The 20,412-nt window shown below is 40.8% G+C and overlaps 2 protein-coding genes across 3 annotated transcripts in view; both read right to left on the minus strand.

Moving 5' to 3' along the window:
• The window catches only part of LOC309711816 (uncharacterized protein), a 304,239-nt gene that overhangs the window by 46,057 nt on the left and 237,770 nt on the right, over window positions 1–20,412 (minus strand). The window lies entirely within an intron of this gene.
• agpat2 (1-acylglycerol-3-phosphate O-acyltransferase 2 (lysophosphatidic acid acyltransferase, beta)) lies at window positions 232–19,567 on the minus strand. Of its 2 annotated transcripts, none has more exons than XM_082541192.1 (6): window positions 18,939–19,567; window positions 11,264–11,397; window positions 5,037–5,212; window positions 4,831–4,926; window positions 3,494–3,566; window positions 232–3,374 (listed from the first exon to the last, which is right to left on the minus strand). In XM_082541192.1, the coding sequence occupies exons 1-6, from the start codon at window positions 19,121–19,123 to the stop codon at window positions 3,217–3,219; spliced, it is 822 nt and encodes a 273-aa protein (XP_082397318.1). In that variant the 5' UTR covers window positions 19,124–19,567; the 3' UTR covers window positions 232–3,216. The 2 variants fall into 2 exon arrangements, with proteins under 2 accessions (XP_082397318.1, XP_082397319.1); XM_082541193.1 differs by having other exon boundaries at window positions 3,237–3,374; window positions 3,494–3,531; window positions 18,939–19,565.

The following is a 20,412-nucleotide window of genomic DNA, read 5'->3' on the forward strand; positions in this document are numbered from 1 at the left end:
TTAAGTCGGAGCGTAGTTTGCTGCAACTGTACGAAGCTTATGTGTGGATCTGGTCTGATGGTGTGCGGTGAACTTTGAGAACTTCTAGAAACAGCTGGAACAAACTAAGTTCTGTCGTGCCTCAGATTAAAGCCATTACTGCCGAGTCTCATACAGTAAGTACCTTTTCCACTGTTGATTTTAAAATGAGTCCCAGAGGAGGGCAAGACAGGCATTTCAGTACACGACCAATTAAGAAAAAACAAAAAGAATTTATTTACTTAATGTTATGCAAGGCATTCACATTTACCCAGAATATGTGAAATCAAGAACACTACATTAAATATTAACCAGATACTTATAATGGGCATCTATACCATGTGTGCATATGTACACACATACAATAAAGGGCCACACGCGCGCACGCACACACACACACGGCTCTGCAGGATGTCAGCTCTGTTTCTCATATCCATCTAAATTACACATTAATAGCTTTGGTGAAAACAAACTTTTTTTGCCCACGAGAACTCGGCATGAAAAGTGCTTTAAGAATACTTTGAATATTTTCCAATATCTTACATATTAGTTTGTAAACAACGGCCCTATTGGGGGGGGGGGGGGGGGGGGGGGGAGACAAAAGATTTTATATATATAAATTTAAAAAAAAAAAAGGGGGGGGGGGGAATTAAACAGGCAGGACTGTTGCAGAGCCTGTTAGCCAAAGCTAACAAATCACAATCTGTTGTACAAAACACCCCCAACACACACACACACACACAATGAACAGGGAATAAATGGATAGCACACTCCACTAAATAAATGTATATGGTATAGATTGTTTTTGGAAAGAAACCGATTTGGTAGAGTGCTTTTTGAACATTCGAAACACCTGCTGCAAAGGTATAAACTGGTCTTAGACAGCCCCCCCCATCCAAAAAAAAAAAAAAAAAAAAAAATAGAAAAAAGAATAGAAAAAAGAAAAATAACAAAAAATTATAATAATCATAAAATAATAGGAATAATAATAATAATAGAGAACAGGTTGGTGAGTTATTAGTATTGATTAATAGTAAGGGCTTATGATCCAAACTGGATTAGGAACTTGTCTGAAATCAGACTCTCACATGTCACCAAAGCAGGGCTCACTAAGTGCACTCAACTACGAACAGCAACGCACGTAGCAGGGCATACTACCAAAGTATCCATAAATCCATTCACATGAGCTCCTCAGGAGGTCAGTGCGCACAACAAGGTTAGACTAAGCCTAATGCCTTGTGCTCAACCCAATAAGTCACCTACATTTGATGCCAAGTACATGCAAAGCAACGTCACAGTTTTAATAAAGAAAGCAAAAGTCATTTTTTTCAAAAATTGCAATTAGTAACAAACAACTGTCCTGAATGCTGTGGTACATTCTCAGATTGTGTTTGATGGGCAGAATTAATAATTTTTGTGGCTGCACTCTGAGCGAAGTGAAACTAAGACCTGGGTGTAAACGAAAGCGGTTCAGTCAGTGGTCCGAAGACATTTTCAGTACAAATCATACAACAAATCCATTTTAACCAAAACTCACCCAATGATGCCAACAATCAAAATTCAGGCCAAATTTTTGCACTTTTTCCTGTTTAAATAATCTAATAGTTTCCAGTGAGGTTAAATAATCAGAACATCATAACTAAATATAATAACTTATTCTCATAGGATTTAAAAAAAAAAAAAAAAAAAAAAAAAAAAAAAAAAAAAAAACAGGCTTCCCATCACACCCAATCAACATAACACATCTTCAGTCATTAGATCCTTGAGTTTGTTAGTACTTTGGGATTCCTTGATTTAATCCTAATAAATGAACAAATACTAGAGATCTAAATCATCTCATAGGTTTCCTCCCCCTGTTTATGGCAAGAAATGCCTTAAATAATTTCAGGGGTCACCAGTTAAGTAGACCGTATAGGGGTTAGTAATTAAAAAACAAAAACAAAAAAAACAAACAACAAACAACAACAACCCAAACAAACAAACAAAAATAAACCACCCCACGCACATTGGAAACCTCCCAAAACATCTTTGTCATGGCACAGCAGGTAGCTCGCACTTTGGAACAGTAGTAACGTTGAAACAGTTGGACATTGCACTTAAAGAATTCACTTCTTTTGACACTTTGTATATGAGTAGGAGCATAAAGGTGATCCTGAAAAAACAAAACAACAACAACAAAGCAAGAGTGTGAAATTAGAGTTTGAGTTTAGAGCACTGCTGGAGGACACTTGCTGCAGACCGGTTGCTTCAATTCATTTTTGGAGAGAGAGACAAACTGGAAGAATGTACAGGGATACACCAACATACGACACTGAGAACTGATCAGTTCACTGAAGTCCATAAATCCAGTACAGATGGGTGCTGTTGTTATACACGGTATCTTGCATTCCTTGCCTTCTGACATCATGAAGCGTGTCATGGAGCTATTGGTCATTGGGTTGATGAGCCAATGTGGATACAGAGTTCAATCTAGAGCGACAGAGCTATAGAAAGTCGTGGGTGTCCTTTCCTTCCACACGCTCCGCACTTTGTGGAGACCCGCACTCATTTTTGTCTTTGGGCAAAAGACTGGAATGCATAAAGGGGAGAAACAGAAAAGAACTAAAAGCAAAGAAATGAGATGGGGTACTTTGATTTTGTGTATGTCTGTTTAAGCATCCGAAGAGAACTAAAACCAAGGCAGCATGAGAGGAAAACATAAATATCCACTGACATTTATGATCAGGAAAAAAAAAAACCACCCCGCAAAGTTTATCTGCTGAACAGAAGGCAAAACGAACAAAAGCAGGTGAAGATAAAAAACCAAAGAAAAGTAGAAAACAGCAATAAAGTAAGACAATAAGAAAGCTGAGATTTCCAAAGCAAGGATGAAAGGTGGACAGAGCCATCCAAAAGGCATGCATGAACAACACACACCCAGACTGTTCGGCTCGCCGTCCGTCACTCCGCTCACAAAGTGCAGAGCAGCTGCTGCTGCGACAGTGAGGGTCAGGACTGACTGTGCTGTGTGCTCAGGCCAGAGGTGGACCGGACCAGGCGTCAACTAGACATGAAGAGCTTTCGTCACAAAAAGACTTGTGTCACATTGTTTCCTGAAGGCGGTGGGACAACCTGGGGCGGAGAGTGGGGGGGGCCTTGGGGAGGGGTGGATCTCAGACATGGGGCTGAAAAAACAGAGGGCGGGTGGAAGATCAATGTTCAGTGCCTTACGGGCCCGTTGCTCCGGGTTATGGAGTCAGAGATGTCCAGGAAGGCAGCGCGCATCAGGTCAAAGGATTTGTCAGACAGGGATGCCACATCGTCTGAAGTCATCCCCTTTGTCTCAATCTTTGGAAGGATCTTCAATCTGATGATTCCTGCAGGGGCAAAAAACCCCAAAAAACTTTAGAGTCAGGAGTCTCGGGGAACATCAAGCTGTTGTTTTAATGTTATTGTCATTTGACCCAACACAAATTAAAAAGTTGAGGACAGTTACCTGATTTGAACTGCTTTTCTTTCCGTAGGTAGAAGTTGCTGTAGGAGGAGAAAACGACAGGTATGATGGGTACCTGGAAGAAAAAAAAAAAAAAAAAAAAAAAAACGAAGGCAAAAATAAGAAAAGAGACAGAAAAGAAGCCCTAAAAGGAAATGCTTTCTAAACCAATCAAAAAAAGGCCGAAATGCCTGATTAAACCAGCAGCACATTTCTTCAAACACACACAAACTCAGCATGACACAAGCATTCTCCATCTCCTCCACTCCCGCTAATAGAGGCCGAGTTGCTCTGTCTCAAGGCCCCGAGTGGCCCTTCAGCGGGGCTGACTGAGCCAAACGCGGCTCCCCCTGGGGGCTGTCCTGTTTCCACTCAATCTGGCCGGCCGGGTACGAATGAAAAGGCTGGCCTAACTCAGCAGAAGCAAATGCAGAGAGAGAAACAGTCTCAAGTGTGTAAAAAAGAAGAAGAAAAAAGCCATCAGGGAAAGATGAAACAGACTGTATTCAACACATTTCAAATGGAGTTACTCCGGCACTTCAAATGCAAACAAAGTGCTTTTGTTAACATCCACTAAACACTGTTTGGAGAATGCGTTAGCAAGCGCTCTAAAGCGTAAGAACCTCTTACCAAAATATTAATGTGTTTTCTAACGAGGAGCAGCAGGGCTTTATTTTTGCAGACTCTGGTGCATATCTGAACCCGACTGATATCGATCTTCAGCTGCAAGTTACAAAATCTGGGTTCACACATGCACACACCGTTGTAGCTTCATGGCTAGGTCTCATTCGAGAGTGTTTTTCTTTTTGCGTATGTGTAATTTATCCCACCTTTCTGACCCCGAGTGTTGCTATGAAAATATGAATTAACTGGAGAACAGAGACCTCCCACCTGCATGCACGCAGAGATAAAGCTCATAAATTTGCACAGCTGAGCTGCAGCCATTCTGAACTGGAGGTCATGTCTGCTGCTGTCCCACCAATCACTTTGTGAGAGCGCACTAGCATTGTGTCAAACACAATGCCGAAAAAATATCATAGAAAATGACCTGGCTGCAAGCTGTGCTCTCTACTAAATTATGATTTCATAATTTAGTCTTGCCCCACATAAGTCTGCTAGCTCCCCCACATGTCTGGAATCGGCCCCCTCACTATTGGGAACCCTAAGCTGGCAGAAGCTTCCTGAAATACCAACAGAATCATCACAGCCTGACAGAGTAAAGAGAATAAACAGGATGTTTACATGTATGGATGAAGCAAAAAGCTAGAAGAGCTCTAACGCTCCTTCACTCTACGTACAAGGTAAGATTTAAGATCTTTAAAGCAAATAAATAAACCTACTTGTGCCTGCACTGCCAGATGGAAAGCACCCTTTTTGAAGGGCAGCAGGTCGCCATTTTGGTTACGGGTTCCCTCTGGAAATACCCACAGACGAATCTGTGAAAGTCATAAGACAAGGTTGATTTAACCAGCTCACATTCTCTAACAAAGACTACAACAGAACCTTGAGATGAAGATGTTTCTTGTGTTAACTGGAGGCAGGTTACCTGGTCGTCCAACATGGTTTTGGCGGCATCAGCCATCACGCTTTTGGCATCGCTCGTCTTCTTGCGGTTGATGAAGACGATCCCGCCCAGCCAGCAAATGAGGCCCACTGTACCGGCATAGATCAGCTCCTTCTTAGCAATTGTGGTGCAGCGGTCTGGTAGGATCTCCATCAAGCCTGAGAGACAAAACGAGACTTAACCGTCAGGATCATGAAACTTTTAGAACCATCACAGCTACTGTATGTACATAGTGGGGTTTTTTGGTTTTGGCAAAGAAACAACAGCTCATCATTTCCATTTCCAAGATGTCTTTGTGCAGTGTATGAGAGACAACTGTAGTACAAACAGGGCTTGGCTGTACTTCCATGTAATACCACTTTGAACCGCAAGATGGTGCAGTAAGTCCAATCTGCTGTGTCCAAAATGAGATATACCAGATGTTAGCTCAATACTTGTAAAGAGTTCATGATTCTATCACACGCACCCGACTTATTTTGGCAGCTAGAAGAGCACAGAGACTGCAGTTTCTCAAAATTAAACATATTTCAAATGTCCATAAAAAAATTAAAATGTAATGCTATACTACAACCTAGTGAAACGGTGACACCTTGTGGTGACAGTTTTCACAAAAACTACTTTTAAAACTAAAATATAAAAATAATAAATTAAAATAAAAGTTAAAGACATTGCAGTTAAGCGCACAGCTTTCTACGAGCAACTGCTTGTAGCTTCAAAGTTTGCTAATATGACAAGTTACAGAGAGTCAATAAGAACTTGTACTATAATAAATTGTCTTCCTTTCAGTCATTAAATAATACCCCAAATGCAATGCACTTATACCATAGAGACTTTAAAAATACGCCCTCTCAAAGCAGAGAGTCCACCTCCACGAAGAGCTGGATATGAACCCTGATAAGTGGTCAGAATGGGATATTTGTAGCACCGCTACATGTCTGAAGTGGCGCTTTCTTAGAAGGGGATAACACCCAAACTGAAATCACATGTTTCTGCCTTTTGACTGGAGCTCATTCAGAGAAGGATCAGTGACCAGATGAAAACATCCATGCTTTGGCCTCTTTGTCTTATCTCTTTATAAGATGTTACTCTGAAAACAGCAGGTGAGCAGATGCATTTAAACCAAGCTGAAAAAGCAGCTCAGAAAGGTGAAGAAACTAATATAACATCTGCTCTAGGATCAGCATCTCCTAATGGCTGGGGTGAAGCAGTCGGCATGGCAACTTGGACGCCAAACAAACCGCATGCTGAGTTTTGTCAGTGCTAATTAGACGCCTAGCTCTCCTCCTGCTATCACTACCCTGGCCTTGAGCCTGCCCTCATCACTCACCGGTGCTGAAAAACCCTCTCCCCCACACACTGATGGAGAGAAACCGTCCCTCAACACTCAGGTTTAGAACAGGAAAGAATGAGATACTGTTAAAAGACATCTCAACTATCAACAATACAAGCTGAAGAAAATAAATAAAAGAGGAATCGAAGCCTTTCTACAACATGCTTTTGTTTCCGACCAGTGTGTAGCTCAGACAGGGTTCTGCGAGGCCTACATTTCATTCATACAGTAAGTGATCAGTATGTAAAGAATGTTTAAAAACCCATACCAATGTAACAGGTTCTTTCTGTGCCCGTGCTTTGTTTCTTCACCAGGTTTTGTATTATTCAGCTTGCTGAGAAGCAAACAGCATGTGATCCTGTATCAACAGAGGTTGTGAAAACTGTTCTGTTCTGACAAGCACTGTGTACCAACACAAAGCTGGAATGCAGTAATCTAACAATTGGCCTAGTTTTAACATGCCTACTGCCTGTCTGACAAACCAGAAAAGGTGACCGTTGCTTAAGTAGGTGGGAGTGTAAAGTGAGATACACCTGGAAGGCCTTAACATTCGGTTCCAATAAGTTGTGAGTAGCCTGTGCAGACTTTCCCTTAATGAACTGAGCTATAAAGCTGTAGATGGTGGCACAGCTAAAGTCTTGCTCCACTGTTTGCTGGCTGAGAAGAACTAAACTGTGACAGGATGAGACCAGATCACAGTCTGGCTCCATCACGGCTGCCGCAGACAATCTTGCAGTCTGATCACAAAGTGTTTTCGCATGGCATAACCCACAATGTAGCTGTCATTATTTACATATTCCCCAGTTCCTGTTTGCATACAAAGGAACGAGCGTTAAAATTGGAGTACGGCTCAGAAATAGTAGCTACTTAGATCCAGAAAAAAAGGAATTGTTATGTATAACCATTGTGACATAGAATAATGATAGTAGTAGGGCTGGGCCATATTATACCGTTCCCGGTAATACCGGTATAATGTTAGGCAACGATAGGAAAATGAAATATCGCGATAGAATGGGAGTAAAACGCGCATGCGCAGTGCCTTTGTTTTCATACGCACATGGCCGATTGTTGAGTGAAACAGATGAACCAGAATTGGTTTGTAAAAATGGTGCAACTTCAGTGATATGGAACTGGTTTGGTGTTTGTCCGTCAGATACACGACAAAGCACATTTTTTTTGCAGAACATGCAAGCGGCCGTTGTTATTGTCGTATTTGTCGGACTAAGATGCTCTTAAATCTGGGAGTAATCTGGGTCCTAAACTCAGTAAGATTCAGGTGAAACGAACACTACAGCATCACTGAGAGTTAAAAACTATCTAAATTATTTCATCTTTAATAAAACGATCAGCATTGCTGCTTTACCAGGTGTAACTATGAAGTTTAACTTCCAGGCATCCATGAAAACAAAATTGATTACATTTAACGGAGTTAGAAGTTAGCAGGAAGCTAGCGGAAGTTAGCTCGCTAGTTTCGCTAGTTACCTAAGCATGATATAGCATGTTCTGACTGAGAGATTTCTGAAAAAATTCAAACGTACAGCTCTGCTATCACTTCCAACATAAATGAAGACAGGAAACTAAACAGCAGTGACGTTTGTAGGGTTACTGAAGTTGGGCTAGCTGGTATATAATGATGTGCTACGTGATCGCTAGCGACACAGCTATGTTAGCATAACATAAACAGTGAAGCTGGAGGACGAACACTAACACTTTTCCACTTATAAAAGTTAACGTTAAGGTTCCTCATGGTTAGAGACAAATGCAATCGCATGGCAGGATGCTGTAAACGGACCAAACTTCAGTCAGGAGAACAACTGAGATAATCCATCCACAATACGAGGTTAGTCATTAATATACTGCAACAACATGGGAATAGAGCAGCTGTTGCCAGAGAATTCAACATTAATGAATCAATGGTACAGAAGTGGAGGAAGCAAGAAGAATGAGTTTAATAAAGTTTGATTTATCTGACTGCTTTGTTTCGCTTAATGTGCCTTATAATCCCGTGCACCTTATGGTCCGAAAAATACGTACTGCACACTGCAGTTTAATGTTGCAAAGCACCTCTTTTTAACTTCAGTGGATATTATACATGGTTATGCTCAGGATATGTCAGCCCATTTCTACTGGAAATGCCTTTTGGTTAAACTTTCAGCAAGGAATTTGCATTTGCACTGTTACATTTTTATAAAGCTTTAATGTACATAAAAACCAGCTTCTTGTTGAAGTGAAAATAAATGGAAGGTTGTCTTTTTGCGCTAGTAATGTTGTGGAGTTGTATTTTGTCTCGCATCAATTATATCGTCGGTTATATCGTTATCGCAAATTTTCAAATATATATCGTGATAAATATTTTTGGCCATATCGCCCTGCTCTAGATAGTAGTATATGACTTTCAAAAGGAGAGACCAAGGATAAAGTTTGACACAAAAACAAGTTGCATCTGTTACTACATGTGCAGGAACTGAGCCAACTGCAAACATCTGTACCAGTTAGCTGGTTGCTTTTGTGCTTTCACACAGGCTTGAGTTTAGCTATCACTACATGCTGACCAGAATACAGGTGACATGAACTCTTCTGATATTCAAGATTCGTTCTTGTATTATTTAATATGCATATTTTGTGGTTTTGCCAGCGGTTTGCATGAAGAAGCCAACTTGTCTGTAGATACCGGGGAACTAACCACAGACTGGTAGTAAAACTTGAAGAAGAGCGATAAACTGGAGCTGCAAAATGCCTCCAAAGTAAAGTTGGGCCACTGAACACATTTCCAAAAGCACAACATTTTCCTATTTTCAGTTTGTGTTTACAATTCAAATTTTCTTAACTGCTTGGTGAATAGTTGGCAACTGTTTGCAGACAAGTTGGCATCATCCATCTTACAAAATGTACAGGTGACGAGAGTAATCTGCTAGTGACCAGCGCAATCACAGTAATCCTAAACCTCTTTGTGTTCAATTTCACCAAGACACAAAAGCGCCTTCCTAAAGCCAGTAGGTAAATACATTTTTAGCCCTATTGGGTCCCTGATTGGTCTCTCGGCCTGTGTGATTGGAGCAGACATTAAATTAGCCATCAGTCGACGAGGCTCAATATCAGCTTTTCCTTTCCTACTTTAGGTCATGAGGTAGAGATTTGTCACATGTACCGTATATTAAGGTGGGATTCAAAAATTCCCATGGTTGGAGCTTAACGGTAGGGCTGGGCGATATGACCCAAAATTCATATCTCGATATTTTTTAGCTGGATGGCGATATAAGATATATATCTCGATTTTTCTTTTTAAAGCCATAAGTTAAGAACAAAAAGAGAGTTCTTAGTCACACTGTGTCCCAGATGTCACACGGGCACTTTTATTTACATACAGCGTAGATATTACTCAAAAATAAATTATCAGCATATATTAAATAACCATGGTCCATAAATAAAAGAAAACAATGTTGTTTTTGTGCATAACAAAAAGCTCACAATTGTGCAGTCAAAACGTAAACTAATAGACGCTGAGCATAATAACAAAGAGACAGATTTCACAGCTGCACCACCTCTCTGAACAGGTGCCATTTGTGGTCCTTATACACACACAGTACGTATCACTCCGCGAGGCTCCTCCCCGGTAGCCGTAATCCTCTGACAATCCATCAAGCGGTGCAGCTCCATAGCTTAGCAAAGCGCTATATAAATACAGGCCATTTACCATTTTACCAAAGTCATATTAAAACATTTTTTGACAGATTGCTGAGCGCTGTGTACCACATAAAATCGGTTCGCGGTCAGTAAGCACAACCAGAATTCATACATAAGGCGCACTGTCGATTTTTGAGAAAAGGAAAGGATTTTAGGCCGTGCAGCCCCTTCTGGGCTGCATGTCGTTAGCGCAGTTAGCTCGTTAGCGCGGTTAGCTCGCTAACACGTTGACGCCATCCAGCCCCACGCACGGTAACTCGCTAACGGAGATTTTCCGCTTTCATCTTGTCATTGCCTGCAGGTGAAGCTATGGGGGAGGGGGAGTTGTGTTCAGTGCAGGAGAGGCGAGGCCGAGTAACGTTGCGTAGAGACAAAAGTGGACGAAAGAGAGGCAAACCTGCGGCTCCACAAGTATAATTATAACGTAACATAGACTATATCGATATAAACGATATTGTCACATCTTATATCTCGTATGAAAATATATCGATATTTTTAAAAAACTCGATATATCGCCCAGCCCTACCTAACGGTACAATTCTTCCATCTGGGACTCATGCATCTACTGCAGAGGAATGCTGCTCCTCCAGCTAAAATGTTCAGGACCGCATGCATCATATCTGGTATCAAGTTGCTCAGGATGAACTGGACTCACTGTAAAACAACTCTTCCCTGGTGAGGATTCTCTCTTTTTCCTACTCTTGGTTTGTTTTCTTGAGTCTGTAGGGCTTAAAAGCACAAAAACTACAGCTGAGACAAATCTGCCGTCCGCATGACTGCCTTGCTTCATTCTTCCTCTCAGATTAAAAGTCGGTGTATAGTGAGAAACAGATGAGACACGCTGTCACTGCTAAACTTTCAACACGTTTCAATCTGATGTTTATGACCATTTATAAGTAGAGAGTTGAATGTGTTTCAAATAACCTTTAAGTGTGTCATCAAACAGGCCTACCTGGTGACAGAGCAGTAAAGACATCCTGCATGGGTGCAAATGCCCCAAGCAGGATCCCAGCAATTCCCAGCCAGCTGGACCTTTACTGCACACCCTTCTCTTTATCCACATGCCCTTTCTATCTGCTTCACCAATTATATTTTTTGCTAAAATGCCAAAAGAAATTGATTGTATGACTGTATTTGAAAGCATTTAAATCAATATCAAAAACGTCCGTCTTCAGAGAAGCACTAAAAGACTCACCCAAAACATCCAGGGAGCTCTGGTGGTTCGAGATGACGACATAGGGACCCTCGGTCTGCAGATGCTCCCAACCGCTCACTTCAAATCGAAGACCCAGCAAATACTTGACGTGTCGAACCATGAAACGGATGATCCTAAAAGAGAGAAAAAGGTTAAATACAGTGAGTATGTACTGGTTACTTATGATGCCAGTGTATTGCATATTACTAACCAAAGCCCTGTGAAAGGTAGAAACAAAAGCGGAATGTGTCAGGCAATATAATCACAACTATCTTTAAACACATAGGCTAAATTAATCATGTTCAACACCCCTTTAAGCATTGTTTTTTTTCCTGGTTGGGGAAATAATTACTTTCACCAAGTATAACGCTCCAGTAACCATTGACAAAGCAATGTTCATCCACCTGCCTCAAGACAAACATTACATAAAAGAACACACAGGCTGTGATTAGTCAAAGTAGATGCACATTTTTATTTATCTGAACATTTAATTTTTTTATCTCGTTGCAAGATAGTCACTATCTGTCTTACTCTGATAGGCAGGTAGTGAAGAGTTCGTTTATCAGAGCTAGTCTGCTGACAACAACAAAAGCAGCCGTCTTTTGACCTTACAATAACTCACAAAACTATAGGCTTCCATGGGAGCGCTCTCCAAGTATCACAAAAAAGTAATCTGTTTGCAGTTAGGGTTAAAAGAAAAAAAAACATGTTACAAGGAAATTTTACTAGAAACTGTCAGGTAGGGCTGCACGATTAATCGTTAGAAAATCGCGATCTCGATTCATACTTCTGTGCGATCTCATTTCCAAATGACAACGATTTAAAAAAAAACAAACAAAAAAAAAAAAACGACGACTGTACCGCATTTTTATCCGGGACGTAATCTGCATGAAAACAAGCGCTCACTCTTCCTGTTCAACAAATGACAAGGGCGGAGCCTTATACCACGTGATACAGAAGCTGTGCTGTGTGATGCTAAAATTAGCAGGGAAAAAACAACGGAGAGCACGTCAGAGATGACGAAAAAGTGACAGGAGAAAATCCGTCCCGGTCAACCACCCAAACATCAATAACGGGAACCTTATACAGCGCTTCCCTATACCCGTCGAACTCCCGCAGGCACAAAGAAATTTTGGAGGCTATTACTTATCACCTGACCAAAGATATGGCTCCGATCAACACTGTGCAAAACCAGGGATTTAGGAAAATGATCAACACCCTAGACCAACGCTACACAGTGCCGTCCCGCAACTATTTTTCTATTGTTGCACTACCTGCTCTATACTCGCAGCGTCGAGCAACGGTGGAGACGGAATTTCAAGCAGTACAACATTTTGCGGCAACAACAAAACGTGAGACATTTGTTGTTTTTATGATTATTTATTGTTTTTATGTTCAGTTTCAACTGTTGCGAAGTTAATGTGCAGTTAATAAGTGCAATAAATATTTATATTGGAAAAGAAGCGAAGCTCTCAATTTACCGGTCGATCTACGTCCCTACCCTCACCTATGGCCACGAGCGGTGGGTAGTGACCGAAAGAACGAGATCGCGGATACAAGCGGCAGAAATGAGCTTCCTCCGAAGGGTGGCTGGCCTCTCCCTTAGAGATAGGGTGAGAAGTTCGGCCATCCGGGAGGGGCTCAGAGTAGAGCAGCTGCTGCTCCACATCGAAAGGAGCCAGCTGAGGTGGTTCGGGCATCTGACAAGGATGCCCCCTGGGCGCCTCCTGGGTGAGGTGTTCCAGGCATGTCCCACCGGGAGGAGGCCCCGGGGCAGACCCAGGACACGCTGGAGAGATTATATCTCTCGGCTGGCCTGGGAACGCCTTGGTATTCCCGCGGATAAGCTGGAGGAGGTGGCTGGGGAGAGGGAGGTCTGGGCCTCTTTGCTTAGGCTGCTGCCCCCGCGACCCGGCCCCGGATAAAGCGGATGAAGATGGATGGATTGGAAAAGAAAATCGTGAGAGAATCGTGACCTCAATTCTAAGCCAAAAAAAAATCGTGATTCTCATTTTATGCAAAATCGTGCAGCCCTACTGTCAGGGCATTCGTGACCTGAGGTTCGCTGATGCAATGAGGCAATGGACAAGGAAAAAAGGGAAGAAGAAGAAAAAAAATTCAACAGAAACAAGGTTTTTTTTGGGCTGCACTGTGCATGATTACTCAAGTTCAATAATGACGTGATTACTGTAGCTGTTTGTTAGTCAGCATGTGCTTGTTTATAAATGTGATTTGATGATCTAACAAAACCATTTTTTTAAAGCTTTTCTTTCCCCCTTGCAACTATTAAAAGCCTGAAACTGTCTGATCCACCAGATGAGATCTATTGGGACTTGTAAAGCTTAACCTTTATAGACACAAACATGATAACAGCTCTGACCTCTGTTAAGACAAATCCAAGGTGCCCCTTGGCTTGGAAAACTTTCAGTGTGATTCTTAACAACCATGATGTGCTCAGGCAGAGTTCACACATCATGCAAATGCTACTTTACATTTGCAGCTGAACAATCATACTCCCATAACATTCTCCATGCTAAACTGTACCACTAATTTTGGATAGCAAACTAGCTGTGTGACACACTAAAACTGGCTTCTGTCAATAATCTGAATGAAATTTCTCCGAAAAAGAGCAGAGGCACTACCAATCCGGCCTCAGGAAGAGGCTATACATAATACTATACATAATACTTACAAAAGAGACCTTGCTCATCCCTGAATCATATTCCCTCTGTTTGCTGTCACAAAAACAACAAACTATCCTTCTTGTAACATGGGGTAGTTTTCTTGCTAAACCAGCTATTACAGGAACCAAACTCACCTTCAACTCTGCTTTCATTTAAGCTCAGTTTCATGACTGTACACAAAATGTGTCGATGGACTAAAACATCTACCTAACTACTTAAAACCATCTTTGAGCAAGTTTCAGCCATAACGTGCATCTGATGCCACACATACTCATTAAAACTACACCACTAATGCTAATAATGTGCCATGAAGGAGCAGCTTTAAGGATTTAGGCACATCCCAACTCAATACTGCCAACTCGAAAGCAGGAGTGTCAAACATAAGGCTCAGGACCTAGAATTGGTCCAGCAAAGACTCCAGTTCGGTTTGCTAGAGGGCTTTGGAAAATATGAAGGGCAAAATTTTTTATACTTTTAACTGTATTTTTTTTTTTTTATAAATTTCACACCCTTTTCTGCTGACAAAGGCCTCACATGCAGTCTTTTAAGAATTTTATAGTGATTCTACTCTACACTTTAAAAATTAAATAAAAAAAAAATAAAAAAAAGAACTACCAGATTATTCTTTTTTCAAATATACACTGGACCTAGTTTCTTACTAAAATACAGCAAAAAAAAAAAAAAAAAAAAAAAAAAAAAGTCTTGAACCACAATTCATGTCTTTAGATTTTGGTAGGAAATATAGGACATAAGTACTGTATTTACTGAAATGTGCAAGCATACATGCAACTACAACATAAAGAGTAAAAAAAAAACAAAAAAACAACTGAGTTTGCACAATTCTAACAAGCTGCAAAGTTAATATTTGGTATGACCAGCTTTATTCTTCAACATAGCCTAAACTCTCTTAGACAATCGTTCTTCACCATTTGAACAATTTAAAATTGGTTCTTTGATAAGTTATAATGTGTGGACATAACAGGTGCCCTTTTTTATGTTTTAAGCAACCTTCAGGCAGAACCATTACTCAACCACTTCTAAATAAAAATGCAACACAGTCCGGCTCCTTATAAGCAAAATATAAAGTAGTAAGTGGTGGTACGCTATTTCTCAGCACTATCTTCTGATGACTGTAGTAGACTTTGTTTCCACTTGCGCTTGACTGGTAATCTACAGGAAAAATGTTGTTAACCTTTAAACTAGAGTAGTCTTTTGGTTATCTTACAACATAGTGGTGCAGTGATAACACATTCGGTCTGAAGTAAAAGCCACAGGTTATGCAACGATATAGTGTTGCAGCAACTCTATGTTCAAGGGTAATGAGTGACCGCTGTTGAATTATATTTTATGATCAGTCCACTAAGCATTTACTTTGGTTCACTTCATTATCTGCAACCCTGAGAGTGCAATCAAATTTGAACAAGAGGACAAATCATATGCAATGTGGCCACTCCAAAGGTCAGCCTGACCTGTTTTGCCAAAATGTAAAACTGCCAATCTTATTGAGTTTACTCACAAGTTTAAGGTCAGTAGGTTGTCCAAAGGACAGGCATCTAATCACAGTCTCAGGGTGACAGAGCTAACAATTACTTCCATCAGAAATACTATGGCAAAAAAAAAAAAAAAAAACTGGTTGTTTTCAATACAGTAAGTTGAGTGGCAATATTACTCCTTTACGAAAAAGACAGGGCCACTAATCTCCCACTGATGTTCGACACCATTACACAGCACAGAACATGAGCTCATGCAATTGTGAGTGAGAAAACTAAACCCGTCCTTTATCTGTTGTCATGAGATCCTACCTAATAACTAACCCATACCCAGAAGTAGGGCTGGGCCATATTATACCGTTCACGGTAATACCGGTATAATGTTAGGCAACGATAGGAAAATGAAATATCGCGATAGAATGGGAGTAAAACGCGCATGCGCAGTGCCTTTGTTTTCATACGCACATGGCCGATTGTTGAGTGAAACAGATGAACCAGAATTGGTTTGTAAAAATGGTGCAACTTCCGTGATGTGGAACTGGTTTGGTGTTTGTCCATCAGATACACAACAAAGCACATTTTTTTTGCAGAACATGCAAGCGGCCATCGTTATTGTCGTATTTGTCGGACTAAGATGCTCTTAAATCTGGGAGTAATCTGGGTCCTAAACTCTGTATGCTTCAGGTCAAACAACACTGCAGCATCACTTAGAGTTAAAAACTGTCTAAATTCTTTCGTCTTTAATAAAACGATCAGCATTGCTGCTTTACCAGGTGTAACTATGAAGTTTAGCTTCCAGGCATCCATTAAAACAAAATTTATTACATTTAACGGAGTTAGAAGTTAGCAGGAAGCTAGCGGAAGTTAGCTCGCTAGTTTCGCTAGTTACCCAAGCATGATATAGCATGTTCTGACTGAGAGATTTCTGAAAAAATTCAAACGTACATCTCTGCTATCACTTCCAACATAAATGAAGACAGGAAACTAAACAGCAGTGACGTTTGTAGGGTTACTGAAGTTGGGCTAGCTGGTATATAATGATGTGCTACGTGATCGCTAGCGACACAGCTATGTTAGCATAACATAAACAGTGAAGCTGGAGGACGAACACTAACACTTTTCCACTTATAAAAGTTAGCTTGAAGGTTCCTCATGGTTAGAGACAAATGCAATCGCATGGCAGGATGCTGTAAACGGACCAAACTTCAGTCAGGAGAACAACTGAGATAATCCATCCACAATACGAGGTTAGTCATTAATATACTGCAACAACATGGGAATAGAGCAGCTGCCAGAGAATTCAACATTAATGAATCAATGGTACAGAAGTGGAGGAAGCAAGAAGAATGAGTTTAATAAAGTTTGATTTATCTGACTGCTTTGTTTCGCTTAATGTGCCTTATAATCCCGTGCACCTTATGGTCCGAAAAATACGTACTGCACACTGCAGTTTAATGTTGCAAAGCACCTCTTTTTAACTTCAGTGGATATTATACATGGTTATGCTCAGGATATGTCAGCACATTTCTACTGGAAATGCCTTTTGGTTAAACTGTCAGCAAGGAATTTGCATTTGCACGGTTACATTTTTATAAAGCTTTAATGTACATAAAAACCAGCTTCTTAAGTGAAAATAAATGGAAGGTTGTCTTTTTGTGCTAGTAATGTTGTGGAGTTGTATTTTGTCTCGCATCAATTATATCGTCAGTTATATCGTTATCGCAAATTTTCAAATATATATCGTGATAAATATTTTTGGCCATATCGCCCTGCTCTACCCAGAAGTAGCCATTCACATAAGTGACGGATAAAACAGTTTCAATTAAACGTAAATTAATGGATGTGTTTCAAGAAATGAAAGCACAACAAGCTGTAACTTGATGCTTTACAGATGTTATTGAGTGAGCGAACTCAGGGATACCTGCTGTGGCCTACAGGTTTAATTCAGAGGTAAAGTGACTGGAAAGCAAGTCTTCAGGCTTTGGTGTAACAGTAAATTTAGGTGACAGAACCCTCTGAATTACAATGCTCTCTCTTCCAGTCCTGTCTGCCGTGTAAAATATCCATCCAAAAAGTCTATTCATTCATCTAAGGTCTGACCTCAGTTCGGTCACTTTGTCACAGACAACCGGTCCAGATAACCTCTGCACTGATAGAACGGTACACTGGTGCAACATGACACCACTGGCACAGCTAACATGACTGTGACATTGTTATTCCTGGAGCACTGAGGCAGTAAGGTCTGCTGTTGTAACCGACATTGCTGCTGTCAGCAGTTCAGGGCCAAGTGAGGTTGCATTGAGGATGGGTCTCATAACTATTCAGTAACCCAGCTCCAATCAGGGGAAAGTGCCATCTGGCATCTGTCTCTTCAGGGTAATTACTGAAATGCAGTCATTTGTGTGCAGCAAGCCATCACCACTGACTAGATTTAACCAACCACACAACAACACCCCCTACAACGTGAACACCAACACTGAAGATGTGTTACATTCCTACAGTAAGGATCAGTTTTGGTGACTGATTTTGGTGTCAGGTGTAAAATGTTTAACATTCTGCCCCCAACACAGATGTAAACTGAGGCAGATAATCAGAATCGTGTTTATTGGCCAAATATATGTGCACACACATACAAGGAATTTGGTTCCGGTAGATGGTGGCTCTCAAGCACAGCAATGTAAATCACACTCACACACACACACACACACACACACACACACACGTGTCTATATATACACATTACACATACATACACAACGCTGTGTAAACCAACTATAAATAACTAATCTAAACTTATATACATAAAATACAGAAATGAAATGAGGTGGAATAAGACAGAAATATAAAGTTAAATCAGCACTACTAGTAACTATGGATTCAATAAATGAGTCACTCCTTTATACACACACACACACACACACACACACACACACACACACAGAGAGAGAGAGAGAGATTTAAAGAGACAGGACAAATTGAGCGGATACAGTGCTGGATTACACGTTCAGAGGGCACAAGTTAGTGGATACTTGTATGGGTTGGGATTCTAAGAAAGTGCCTGCAGAAAATACATTGAAAATATCCGTCATCTAAAGATATTATTGCTTTTCTGGCGTTAAGATTTACCAAACATTAACCCAGCATGAACGCAACGTCACATTAGCGCCCTGATTTTTAGCTAATGTCCACACGCCGCTACTGCCAATGTGCCAAGCGAGCTAATAGTAGCATACGAATGATAAAGAAAACTGCATTAGGGATTTCTTCATTTTCTGCTTATTTATTTATTTCAAATTTCACACAGTTTGGCAGGAAACACCTCCTGCGCCACATTGCTGTAACGCCAACTTAACTCCTCGCAACAATGAGGCCATTATTGTTTTTGCTGAGAGTAAAAACCCAAATGCTTCAATATAAACAACCACGGTTGCTAGCCAGCTAACGAGCTAGCGAGGGCTAGCTGTCAGATGGCGCCGCGAGCGACATTTCTGCAAAACTCACCTCATGTTTTCAATGTCTCTGCCTCCGCTCTTTAGTATGCACAGAGGTATACCGATGAGGGCCAAGACCATCATCCAGGCCACGTAAAAGAACTTTTTGAAATAAAAAACAAACGTGCTGCTGGTGCACATCAGGAGCGGAATAATCATGAGCAGCAGCAGCGGTATCATCCACAGCACATCCATAGCGAAACCGCCGCAGAAACTAGCAGCAGCACTGACTCACGCGGGGTGTTTCTGGATGAGGAAGCCGCTAACGGTTTCAGCCAGCTACGGTGCAAGGGACGGAGGGACGGACCGCAACCCCGACAAACATTTACACAGTGAAGTACAGGAAACCACGGCAGCAGCTGTGCTTCACTCTGGCCCGACAAAATGAACATGAAGCGCTGCTCATCTGTTGCTAAATGGTATCATGAGGTGGAGTCAAATCGTCATCGGTTGTGAGTTTTTCTATTTCCGGTTGCTTGACCACTAAATGGTCCGATGTCACTAGAGATAGTCAAGTATCGACAGAGATTTGGGCGTTACAAACCACACATCAATTATTATGCCAGTAGGCGTTTAAACTTGGAAATAATTTCTAGGTACAGCCACAGCTTTCCTATTTATTTATTTGGTACGAGTGCATGTTCACAATTTTTTATTCAGTCTCCAAATGGTCATCCTTACTTACAGTAGTTTCACAGCCGATTACAGCACACCATGTGTAATTGGATTAGCAGTGATAATCCAGTCCTCAGCTATAATCTGACACTGTCCGTAGCGATGATCGTGAAGTTTCAGCGACGTCCAAGAGCTCTGCTTGACATGATTTGGAAGATTAGGATCAATCGGTCATTAATCCTAATTTAATATCCTAAGCAAGGACTTTAAACTTGGCACTAGAGGCAGTAGCAAGGCTGTCTAATTTGCACTTTGTGTAAGCAGTGAATAAAATGTAATGTGTAGTCTTATGAAAACAAAACTGTGATAAAAAGATTAATGGAATATTTTGATCAGCATGTTTTTTTTGTTTTTTAATTGTTTTTTTTTTTTTTATGTCGACTTTATATTACCCACAAATTAAATGACTTAACTGTGTTTACAAGTTGGTAATGTTTGCTTTTTCACTGGTAAGGTATGATGGTGTTTAAACTGGAGTTTAAGCAAACACACTGGTCATGGGTGAAATATTCAAACAGAAACCACAGGCTCACTCTTTCACTGTAAAAGATGCATGTATAGACATCTGCACACTTATACAGTGGGGCAAAAAAGTATTTAGTCAGCCACCGATTGTGCAAGTTCCCCCACCTAAAATGATGACAGAGGTCAGTAATTTGCACCAGAGGTACACTTCAACTGTGAGAGACAGAATGTGAAAAAAAAATCCATGAATCCACATGGTAGGATTTGTAAAGAATTTATTCGTAAATCAGGGTGGAAAATAAGTATTTGGTCAATAACAAAAATACAACTCAATACTAACATAA

This window comes from Aulonocara stuartgranti, assembly GCF_965226115.1.
Source record: "Aulonocara stuartgranti genome assembly, chromosome: 7".
Classification (NCBI taxonomy): domain Eukaryota; kingdom Metazoa; phylum Chordata; class Actinopteri; order Cichliformes; family Cichlidae; genus Aulonocara; species Aulonocara stuartgranti.